This window comes from Argentina silus (assembly GCF_951799395.1).
Source record: "Argentina silus genome assembly, chromosome: 12".
Taxonomy (NCBI): domain Eukaryota; kingdom Metazoa; phylum Chordata; class Actinopteri; order Argentiniformes; family Argentinidae; genus Argentina; species Argentina silus.
Genome location: NC_139666.1, coordinates 5,017,231 through 5,029,206, shown reverse-complemented (window position 1 = coordinate 5,029,206; position 11,976 = coordinate 5,017,231). Strand labels below are relative to the sequence as shown.

The 11,976-nt window shown below is 44.1% G+C and overlaps 1 protein-coding gene across 1 annotated transcript in view; it reads right to left on the bottom strand.

The window, feature by feature from the left end:
* Positions 1-824: 824 nt before the first annotated feature.
* cerkl (CERK like autophagy regulator) overlaps positions 825-11,976 on the bottom strand; it is a gene marked incomplete at its 5' end in the record, with an annotated part of 18,572 nt that continues 7,420 nt past the window's right edge. The window contains 8 exons of the mRNA XM_083682076.1: positions 825-957; positions 1,740-1,942; positions 3,394-3,490; positions 4,737-4,845; positions 5,037-5,068; positions 5,382-5,450; positions 6,055-6,232; positions 8,668-8,742. Coding sequence (XP_083538202.1) covers positions 876-957; positions 1,740-1,942; positions 3,394-3,490; positions 4,737-4,845; positions 5,037-5,068; positions 5,382-5,450; positions 6,055-6,232; positions 8,668-8,742 — 845 coding nt within the window. The 3' untranslated portion in view covers positions 825-875. The remainder of the gene's footprint in view (positions 958-1,739; positions 1,943-3,393; positions 3,491-4,736; positions 4,846-5,036; positions 5,069-5,381; positions 5,451-6,054; positions 6,233-8,667; positions 8,743-11,976) is intronic.

The following is an 11,976-nucleotide window of genomic DNA, read 5'->3' as shown; positions in this document are numbered from 1 at the left end:
CAGCACCCCGTGTGTGTGTTTGTGTGTGTGTGTGTGTGTGTGTGAGTGAGAGAACCACGCCTGAAGTATTCAACACAATGCAGAAAAGAAAGGGCCTTTTTACAGATTCCTTTATGCAGGTTCCTTAAAGCAGTGCAGGCATTCCTTGTGTAAATGGTGTATGAATGGAACAATTCTGTCACTTCTAGTTTCAGCCAAAGCTGAATTCAGGTCTTTCTTTTACAGAATGGTGCCTTGATGGTTTTGTTATTGTTACACAGTAAGGGTAACATTTAGTTTTTACTGCTTGCATTTTCCAAGTTCAGGGAGTCTACTTTATCCGTGTCAGGTTTGAAAGAAACAAGGGGGCGCATTCAATTTTTTTCTAAAATGAAATTATTTTATTTCAATAAATGTGTGGCGTGTAAAAATGAACAAAATGTTTGTCAACACATTTTCCTTTGGTCTAATTTATGTAATTTTGCACTGGAATGTATTATGTTGTCTTGGCTTTTATAAAAATTAAGTTTTTCTATTTAAAGTGTCTTTCTTTTTTTCTTCTTTTACATGTTAAACATTCACAGTGTCGTACAGTAAGAAAGCAAGTTACATTCAGCGCAAGCAGAACAGACCTGTGTCAACACAGTATTACTTTAAAAAAATACTTTAAAAAGATACTTTAGCTAGGCTTCATTTAGCTTGCTAATAAAGCTGGTGGGGCAGGTTTTGCCGTTTTGGGACTATTCCATTGGCTCCATTGTGCCAGGCAAGCTAAATCAAGTGCACCTTAAGCTTTTGATGGAAAATAAATGCTATTTTAACCCAGGTCGAAAGCAGTGGTTGTGTGTATGGAGTCCATACTATGGACTTAGCCCTAGGAGATAGATACAGTGGGTTTAGATACAGCTGCATTTGACTGGTGGCTCCTCTGTCTCCTCCATATCCACGCCAAACAGGGTCAGCAGCTGAGGATGGACCCTGGGGAAAAGAATGTTTCAAATGTCCTTCATTTGACAGTCAAATTCACACTAATGCTACTGTAACTGCCCACTACTGCAGTGTAGCACTGCCTCCGTACTGGTCACTGAATATTATTGCACATGATTTGGAATAAGTCATATTCTACTACCATAGTACCAACGGTCAGAGAACTCTGTGCTGTGTTAATCCAATCCAGAGGAAGGTCATGTGACTAGAGACATGCTTTAGTGAGCTGCCGTCAACCATTGCCGTGGCAACGTGTTATTTGAGAGAGGGGTTTTATCCAGGTTTTACGGTGCTGCTAGAGGCAGTACGCTCATGACGACCTACTGTACATCTGGGAAGATTTGATAGGTGTAAATAACTTGCGAATGTCCACTCAGCCAATCAGATGGCCATTAACAAGCTATTAAACAAAATGCTCTCAGATCACAAGAGGGGCTTTGGGTCCTTTTGGAATCCTGCAATCCAGATCTACCTGATGGTGGTGTTTAGGAATTGTGTGTGTGTGTGGGGGGGGGGGGGGGGCGGCAAGGGGGCATACTAGACTGTGTGCCTCATAATATTGCATAATCCACTGTATGGGACGCAAGATGAATGGGTTTAGGAGACAGGTAAAGGTCAGAGGTGTAATTTGCAGGTGCGAGGTATAAAAATAGTCAACGAAAAGAAGGAAGACACGCACACTGTCGATTGTTTCCATGGGAGAGCATTCCACAGTGTGTGTGGATCTTCTTTCTATTTAAAGCCACATTCCGTAATTGGACAGAGGTTGTTACCTGATGAGCAGTTCAGAGGGAGCCTCCAGCAGGTCTCCGTCGATGTTCCAGGGGAACGTTCCCTCCGAGGAGATGATGGGCGTGTTTTTAGAGTCAAACTCCACATTGTCCTCCGATGCGTCGTCGGGCCAGCCGCCGCCCTGCGTGCGTGGGCGGAGCTTGACCGCCCGGACAGAGTGCGTCTCCACGAAGGAGAAACTGAACTGTATGGAGAAAAGTCACTGTCTCAGTCACTGCCAACGACACATACAGTCGCCCTAGGAGAGGTGGTACGGAGATGTTTAACTGCACTTCTACCTGAGGCTCAAAACAGAATCCTCTCTCTCCCTCTCACCCTTTCCTTCCTTCTTTCTCTCTCTCTCTCTCTCTCTTTCTTTCTCTCTCTCACTCTCCCTTTTCTTCCTCTCCTTTTCTCCTTCTCTTGCTTTCCCCCTCTCCCTCTCCCTTTATCCATCTTCTTTCTCTCTCTATCTCCTCTCTCCAACCATCCATTCCTCCATCTCTGCCCCCCCCCCCCCCCTCCACCCATTCCCATCCTAAGCTGATCCTAGATCCAGAGCTTCACCCTGGATCTGAACAAAAAAAAAACTCTTGTCAGTCAGTTCCAATTCACACCACTAGGGGGCATTGATGATGCACAACAGACTAGCACATGTCCCCAAACAACAAAGTCCTCGAACAGCAATGTCCTGCATGAACTGGAGTGAACCTGGTCACCATGCAGTCCCTGACCACCCGTTAGACCAGTGGAAACATTAACAACATTACCATGTGTGCAGCCCAGCCTTTGCCCATTGTCTGAATGACAATGCATCTGACACAATTCCATGTTTTAATTGTATCTGCCTCTACCAAATGAATAACTTGCTACTGTCTTTGTGGGGATGTGAATGTGTTATTGTGAGCGTGTTTTTCATTAGTGGCTCTGAATTATTTCGCTAAGACATCATTCAATAACCAATAGATGAGTCAGAGTAAAAATAGACACAGGGTTGTTTGTCTGACTCATGATTTAATCATATTCTCTTCCTGCTTGTTTTTCGTGGAAAATCAGGCTGACCTCGCCTACACATTACTCAGGACAGACAGGCAGACAGGCAGACAGACAGACAGGCTGACAGGGCAGACAGACAGACAGGCAGACAGGCAGACAGACAGACAGACAGAGCGGCTTACCACCCCAGATATCCAATACACAATTATTATTCATTTTTTCTTTTCTGATACAAGTTTGTACTGTCCAGTCCTGCACCTGTTCACACAGTAGAGTGCATCATCCTCGACCCTAGCTGTATATTTAGAATGTAGGTTAACAAACAACCTTAGATTAGATTGCCTCAGAAAAAAGGGACGGGCGGGCTGTGAAATGGGCTAATCTGTGTTAGCCCCAAAAGTGTTTGAGGAGGAATGTGACAATCGGTGACTAATTTGACGTGACAGTATGCTAATTCTGCTTAAGCTAACTCCATTAGCGATGGCCGTGGTTCCTGTGTGGGAGGTGGCCTGGGGATCGCTGGCGCTAGGCCCGCACGTGTGTGTGTGTGTGTGTGTGTGTGTGTGTGTGTGTGTGTGTGTGTGTGTGTGTGTGTGTGTGTGTGTGTGTGTGTGTGTGTGTGTGTGAAGGAAGGAAGGGGCTGACCCCTGAAAACCTCACCTGATTGGTTACACTGTTGTATCTCTTCAAGTGCTTGACAAACTCCGACCTGGAAGCGTTTCCTGCGATGATCAAGGCCATGCTGCCGTTGTTGAGTCTTGAAGGGAGATGATATGTTTTTTAAATATCATTACATACAATAAATAATAGTGACTGATTCCATCCATGGCAATTTTTATTTTTACTATGTTGTTGGTCACCATGAAATAGACATTGTTAAGAGCAGGTAATTGAAAGTAATATTGATTCATATTAGAGTTTTTTTTTACTAGTTTAACTGGCATCTGATGCGGTATAGTACTGAAAACATGTCAAAAACCATTCTGTAATGCAGGGACTCACAACCCTTTTCACCCCTGACCCCTGACACCTGGCGGCACATTTGTGCCCCATTCACACCTCATTCAAAGACAAAAATATGTTGTATTTTCTATATAACTCCCTATATAAATATGTTGTATTTTCTATATAACTCCCTATATAAATATGTTGTATTTTTTATATAACTTCCTATATAAATATGGTGTATTTTTTATATACCCCCCGATCCCACACCTGAAATCTTTGGCTGAATTCTGCCCCGCTGGGTCCCGTGCCCTTTGGGAACCACTGCTGTAATGTGTCTGCTAAATGTCTAAAATGTTTAAAATGTCTAAAATGTAAATACTGTCTCTGTCCTCAAGTTTTATTTGACGAGGCTGCAATACGCTGTGTGGTGCCACTGTAGGAGGCCTGTTGCTGTCTGTCTGTCTGTCTGTCTGTCTGTCTGTCTGTCTGTCTGTTGTCGTGAGAGACTAGATTGTCCTCACCCCACCCCTCCAGAGATGTCCTCACCCCACCCCTCCAGAGACCTATAGACACAGAGCACACAGATGCTCTGCTCTTAAGTCCCACCCCCCCACCCCCCCCCCTCCTGCCCTGCCCTCTAATCAGAGTAATTAAGTGATGATAAGTCCAGTTATATGCCTGTGACCTCAGCAGTGTTATCCACTACTGATTCCCCCACCCATCCCCCAGGATTACCTGCCCCCAGTCCCCTCACACACACACGCGCACACGCGCACACACACACACACACACACACACACACACACACACTAACCAGGCTGAAGTTGGAACAAGCTCAGTCAACGACACACACGCACATACGGTTTGCAGGTGTTACGGAGGTGGTTCAGTGAGCCATGCTCACATGACGATCAAACTTTTGAGACCTGATCATTGCGTTCTCTCTGCTGAGGCTTTAGCTCTGCAGGCTAACACAGTCTTGTAGCTTGCAGGCAACCTGGGTTTGATCCCAGTCAGACAGACATGTACATGCATGGGTGATCCTGACTACTGACCTGGTGTTGGGGGCCAGGCCTCTGGGGGCCATAGAACAGAGACAGGGGATGGACATGACACTGATGTTGAGGTAGAGACCCTGGGAACTCTTCCATGCCTCATCCTCCTCTACAGAGACAGAGAGAGAGAGGAGAGAGAGAATAGGGGAAAAAAGAGAGAGAAGAGAGGGGAAAGAGATAGAGAGAGAAGGAGGGAGGGAGAGAGAGAGAGGGAGAGAGAGAAAGAGAGGGAGGGTTGCAGTAAAGGAGAGACACACTTGAGAAAATACATAACTGTTCATAGAAATGAACCTCACTCACCTATGTCTTGGTCCACTTTCGTTGACTCATTTCTGCAAGGAAAGATTCATTGAAAAAACAGCCTGGCAACTGTACAAATGCATCATCTTGTCTCCTTTGCGTTTCATGTTGAGTTTCTCCTCCATACATAATGTTTCCATCGAATCGGTTGATCTTTTACGACATCAAACATTTTGTTTTTCTTCCAATGGCCAATTAAGACACAAGGAGGCCTGTTTCAAATGATATTCATATTGGATATATCACCTAATATCAATGAGATGTTTGGGATGTTAGGCAGTGCAGTTCTAATCAGACAGACGTGAAAGCTGCTGCCCCCCCCTCCCACCCCCCCCACCCCCCTACTTTGATGGATCCAACGTTCCACTCTGGACCCGCTTCACTGGTAGGAAGGAGAGTTCACAGTCTTCAGGCCTGTGATGAGAGAGAGAGACAGAAAGGGGGGGGGCGTAGACAGGGTGGGGGGGGGGCAGTTAGAGGGGGAGAGAGAGGGGGGAGTGATAGAGCAAGGAAGGGGGGGAGTGAGAGAGAGATGGGGGGTGATAGATAGAGGGAGAGGGGGGGAGAAAGAGTGGCGAGAGAGAGAGAGGAGAGAGAGAATGAGAAAGTGAGAGCAGACTTCAGACGGTTGGATTGGAGAAGAGGAGGCATTTCTCTAGAGACACATTCATGTGTGATAAAGCAGACTGTTCAGAAGGCAAACGCAGCTTTGATAGCTGGCTGGCAAGTCTCTTTCCCCGAGAGACTTAGGCCAGACTTTAAGAAAGGGCAGGGTGTGATGGTGTGATATGTGTGTGTGTGTGTGTGTGTGTGCGAGAGTGCGTGCGTGTCCCCCCCCCTGCGTGCGTGTGTGTGTTTGTCCGTGCCCCTGCATACGTGTGTGCGTCCGTGTGCGTGTGCTTGAGGCTTGTCCATGAGTCTGTGTGTGTGTGTGTGTGTGTGTGTGTGTGTGTGTGTGTGTGTGTGTGTGTGTCTCCCTTCAGAGATTGAAAGCAGAGTGAAACGGTGCCCGTCTTACTTGAGGTTTGCCAGCGTTTTGATCACGGCGTACTCCCGTCTCTGCCCGGGCGGCATCCAGCGATGCCTCTCAGCCAGCGCCAGCGTCCGCCCGCCGAAGCCAAACATGGCCGAGAAGCCGAAGCGCAGCAGGCGGCCCAGTGAGCTGAAGGTACACACGTCCACCGCCTGATGATGTCCTGGAACACACACAAAAACGGGGGGAGACAAAGGGATGAGCAGGGGATAGGGGTGTGTGTGTGTGAGTGTGTGTGTGTGTGTGAGTGTGTGTGTGTGTGTAGGTGTGTGTGTGTGTGTGTGTGTGTGTGTGTAGGTGTGTGTAGGTGTGTGTGTGTGTGTGTGTGTAGGTGTGTGTGTGTGTGTGTGTGTAGGTGTGTGTGTGTGTACAAATGAGTACAGTATGAATTGCCATCATCAATCTATAACATGTATATCACATATTATGCAGAAGTCGGCTTCATTGTCACAGCTTGATTGACATGCTGCCTGCTGACATGTTGTCTGTCACAGATGGAAGAATAACTGGTATAGTAGTGGCAGCAATATATCGTTTTTTTTCACCTACAACATGGAAATCATTTTAGTGGTGGTTCCATTTAGTGCTGTGTCAAGATGTTCTGATCAAACGTATGTCGCTGTTGTGGCCCTATTGGACAATAATAGTCAACACACACCGGTCCAATCCCATCGCGCCTGTGCATTCCTGACCTCTTTCTGTCTTGCCCATATATGGGTGCCCTACACCTCATGCATATTCATGAAGCCCTAAACAGTCCCGCCAGTTGGCCTTATTCACATGCGTAAATATTGCTTAATTAGAGAGGAACGAGGCCTATTCTGGCCCTGGTAAATAAGCAGCACACCCCTCTCTTGTGTCAGGTGTTGTGTGTTGTTGTTTAGCTTCGTTTGCCTCTAAGCTAAAGGGCCAGACATTAGAATAGGAAAACAAAACATTTGTTTGTCGCGTGCTTAATTCCACCCATGCAAGATTTTTAAAGGGTTTGAAGTGGGTAGAGTGGGGTCAAAACATCCACTTTAGGGAACAGGATTTTGTTTGCATTCTAATGCCTACGCTTAGACATCAGGCATTCATTGTCTAATGCTAATACACAATGGATTCTGAAACAAGATGTGAATCAATAATTACAGGGTAATTACCTGTCTTTTTTTTTTTTTTTTTCTTTTTTTTTACCATAACAGAAATTGCAGACAGCACAGAACAGAACTGAACTGAACTGGTCCACATTTAGCCAGAACTAACACCTATCTCAGTAGCTATGGTTTATTACCACCATATGGCCCACAGAGGATTTCAGGTTATCTTGCGCGTTGAGGCCAAAAGTGGCCAATGTGTGATGAGGTCAATGTGTGATGGTTTAAAACACATTACCTTCTATGTACCCAATCCCATTCCCCTGCCTTTCTGTATAATGTGACAGATACTGTTATTTCATATTAACAACTGATTTGGTGATACATGCTTACTCTGTCTGGTAGCAAAAAAGTCCCACACATGCCCAAATATCCCAGAAAAGAGTAAAATCGAATATTTTGGATTATTGTTCTTTTCTATCTCTAGTGTAATTTAATTGAGGTTGGTTCTATAGTACCGAGTACATTAAGTAGAAGACATCTCCAAATGATATTTGGGTGGCATGTTTTTTTGCGTGACACAAGCCTTGCTACTCTGTGTAATCCCCTGGCACAATCTAAATCGGCTTGTCTGTCATGCTAAGCCCAGGAGAGCTTGCACCGTCAACACACGGCCCAGACACTTCAGCAGAACCCCCCATCCCCCCCCAACACTACAGCACTTAGACAGACAGCAGACAATCCTGACTGAGGAAAAAGCACAACTAAGCTAAAAAAACAAGACCAGCTCAGACGAGCCCATTGTTGAGGTCATCTTAATTGGACCGTGCTACAAAACAGGGTTAGAACATCCAAGACAAGTCAAGACAACATAGCGAATTCACACTCGCTCGTGAATCTCAAAGGAGATAGAACCATTTTCACTCTGCAGCACGGCCATAGTGGGGGACTCAAGCCCATAGCTGAGTAGTACAGTAGGTGAGTGTGAGAAAGGAAAGATCCACTTCATGGGAAAACTAAACAAACGTGTGAGGAATGAGCCACAGCCCTTCCTCCTGTTACTCTCCAGGGAGTGTTCCTTGCTTCCTGGGATATGTTAACTAACAATACCAGCTCTGGGATCTGTCCTCCCGTAACCAGTAGTCAGGGGACAATAGATAGCCAAACCATGGCACTAATTAAGCACCATATTGCACTAACCACGGGTTCTGAGGTCTTCCATTGTGGCAAAAGAGCCACTTAAAAAATACTGAAATTGATAGCGCTGGGCTCACATACACAGAACTGTGAGCAGCACAGAGGAATTACAAAGTAAATATGCATCTCATTTACATATTAATTCAGTTTATATCAGTGAATTAAATCCTTGTTCCTCCATGATTGTGTGCCATAAAGCAGCTATATTACCAACAGTTGTTGGGAAGAAGAATCGGTTCACATAACTGACTTATCATGATAAATAAAGGTCAAAATTAATAAATTAATAAAGTAAGTGTCTAAACGGACATGACGTTGAACATACCCATGATGATGTGCATAGCAGCAGTGACCGGATGTCGTATTCCATGAACAGAGCACGCCACAATGTCAGTGGAGCCTAGAGAGAGAATCACAAAAACTTCAATATAATGTCAGACAAACGATGTACATATGAATCCTATAAAATTCAGAACTATGTATCTCTCAGGGAGCAGGGTTTCTCCACAATGCACATATTTTCTTTCTCTTTATTCATTCCTGTTTAATTCTCCTGATAAATACTGTATTATCAAACCTGAAATTGAGAAACAGATTCTTACCATCTGAATGTAGCAAGCTATTCTGACAAGGTAACACTTTATAATACATTTTATTCGTAACCAAAGTACTATTAATACAATTAGTATTCAAGCCTATATACACATTTACAAGCATTTATAAACATTTACATTTATAGGTCATTTATTAAGTTATCATTAAAGTGATAGTTAAACCAAATTACATAATCACATATCAGGTAGCAGTTTGTGACAGTGGCCAGATAAACAGGACTAAATGTGGACTGAAGTCTGTCCTTGTCCATAGACTCCTTTCAGAGTAAAGAATCAAATATGTGATTTTCTAATGATCCCTTTAAGTATCGCCAATTCGCAGGAGTACAAACATCATATATAGGATGGTAGCCTATGCAAACAGTCTACAACCTACAGCACATGAGGTTGAGTTAATCATTATGAAGATGAGCGCTTTGTTAGAGGGCATTAATTAAACGTAATATTGTCTTGTGCCAATTAGGTAGGTTTACCTTCCTGGCAGCGAAGGAGGGGGAGAACAGGTGTTTGTATATTTGTACTGATTACCGACAGAGACAAAGAGGGACTGGAGCGTGCCTGAGTTGGCATTTCCTTTCATTCTCTTATCTGGCCATTTTGTTTGCCTAAGATAACAGGATATGAAAGCAGACATGTTTGAATGAGGAGGGCCCAGGCCTGGCCTGGCTGAGGGACTGAACTTCTGATCTGGACCAGGACCTGTGGTGGTGATCTGGACCAGGACTAGGGGTGGTGATCTGATAGACAGACAGACAGACAGACAGACAGACAGACAGACAGATAGATAGATAGATAGATAGATAGATAGATAGATAGATAGATAGATAGATACTTTGTTGAAGCACCTTTGGCAGTGATTACAGCCTCAAGTCTTCTTGGGTATGACACTACAAGCTTCAGGCACTGTCAACTGTGGGACCTTATATAGACAGGTGTGTGTCGTTCCAGATCATGTCCAATCAAATGAATTGAATTGACTCCAATCAAGCCGTAGAAACATCTCACAGATGATCAATGGAAACAGGATGCACTGGAGCTCAATTTTGAGTGTCATAGCAAAGGGTCTGAATATTTATGTAAAGGTGATATTTCAGTTTTTTATTTTTAATAAATTAGGTTTCATGTTCAACAACTCCATTAAGTGTGATTTGCATCTTGCTTACACTTCCACACAGGTGGATGAATGGAATCCCAGGTAATGATTCGTTAATCATTCTTTTGGATTAATTGCAGAACTGAATTAAGAAAAAAATTGCATACGGGCACATGGAATTTACCTCACATAATACATAATGCATTGACTCAGATATTATACATGAGAGGGTAAACACTGTAATCGCTTGTTATGCATATTAGGAAGCCATAATTAAAATAGTGAGATTGATCTGGTCTATACCTACGGAATGCCTTCCAGCCCTATTATATTTCTTGCTAATACCACCACCTCATATCCTCAACGCCGCCACCTTCAAAAGCAGCAGAGGAGATGAGATTGTGGTAGTTTTCATCAGTGGTATCATCTTTTTGTTCCTCGCCATTGGTTGTGGTGGCTGCATGATCACCAGCCATTGGTTGTGGTGGTTGCATGATCACCAGCCATTGGTTGTGGTGGTTACATGATCACCAACCATTGGTTGTGGTGGTTGCATGATCACCAGCCATTGGTTGTGGTGGTTGCATGATCAACAGCCATTGGTGCCATTTCACCTCATTCATGTTCCCCTCCCAAAAGGCCCACTTCTCAAGATGTTTACATTTACATTTATGGCATTTAGCAGACGCCTTTATCCACAGCGACTTACAACAGATACATTTGTTTAAGTAAGTGAATCATCTATCCATCAGACATCGTAAGATAAAGTAATCAACGCTCAGACCAGGGGCCATAGGCAGTCACAATGCTAGAAGAAGGACATTTTCAGGAGAGAAACTTGTACAGGGGGGGTAGTGGGGGTGAAGAGGTCTTTAGGAGGGACCATTAAGATGCAGCCTGAAGAGACGGGTCTTCAATCTACGGCGGGAGATTGGTAGTGACTCTGCAGTTGATGTATCACCATACATGATGCATGGTGTTAGCATTACCGTTCATACCCTCCATTCTTAGAGCCTCACTGTCATCCATTACTGTACGTTCTTCTTACATACTGTACACTCTTAGAAAACAGGGTGAAGGGTTCCTCGGCTGTCCCTGTGTTTTGAGTTCCATGTCGAACGCTCTGTGGAAAAGGTTTTTACAATACATGGAATCCCAAAGGGTTCTCCCAAGGACAACCAAAGAACCCTTTTTGTTTCTAGGTAGAGCATAACCTTTCTATGAGTGAGTAATAATCACCCATTCTGTTAGCATCTCCATACATACACACCATCCATTCTTTTAGCTTTACCATACATTAGGCTACACATCATCCATTCTCTTACATAAACATCATCCATTCCTGAACAGCATGATGGATGAAGGCGACTAACATGCAGATATGTGTGTGAAGGAGGGGGTAGAGTGGGTGGAAGGGGGGAAAAATGTCCTTGGAAGTGTGAGCACTTCTGCAGAACAATTAACTTAATTAAGCAGACAGCATGAATATTCATAAGGCTGTTAATGTCTCCCCCATCCAGCCAGATGAATGTGATGCAATGACTCGCTAGTCAAGCATGTCTGAGAGGCGGAGGCTCGGGGAAACTGCACCAACATTTTGGTTCCTTGCCTGGAATATCAAAGAAATTAACAGTCCCCCTGAAACCCTTTAAAACAGTCCCATTAATTAGAGCTCCAGTGTTTATATGCTAAACATTCAAACTGTGTGTATATATATATATATATGCTACTAATGCTAGCTAGCGTGTAGCAACTGTCTTGATTATCTTGCACAGATTAGTATACTGCAGGACCTTTTAAGTTCTCTAAATACATTTGCAATCTATTGTGTAATAGTACTCCTACGCTGTTTCTTAAGTCAGATTACGGTCTGATTGGATCTTTTTTATTGTTCACACACAACGGAAGAAGGTTATTTATGACTGCG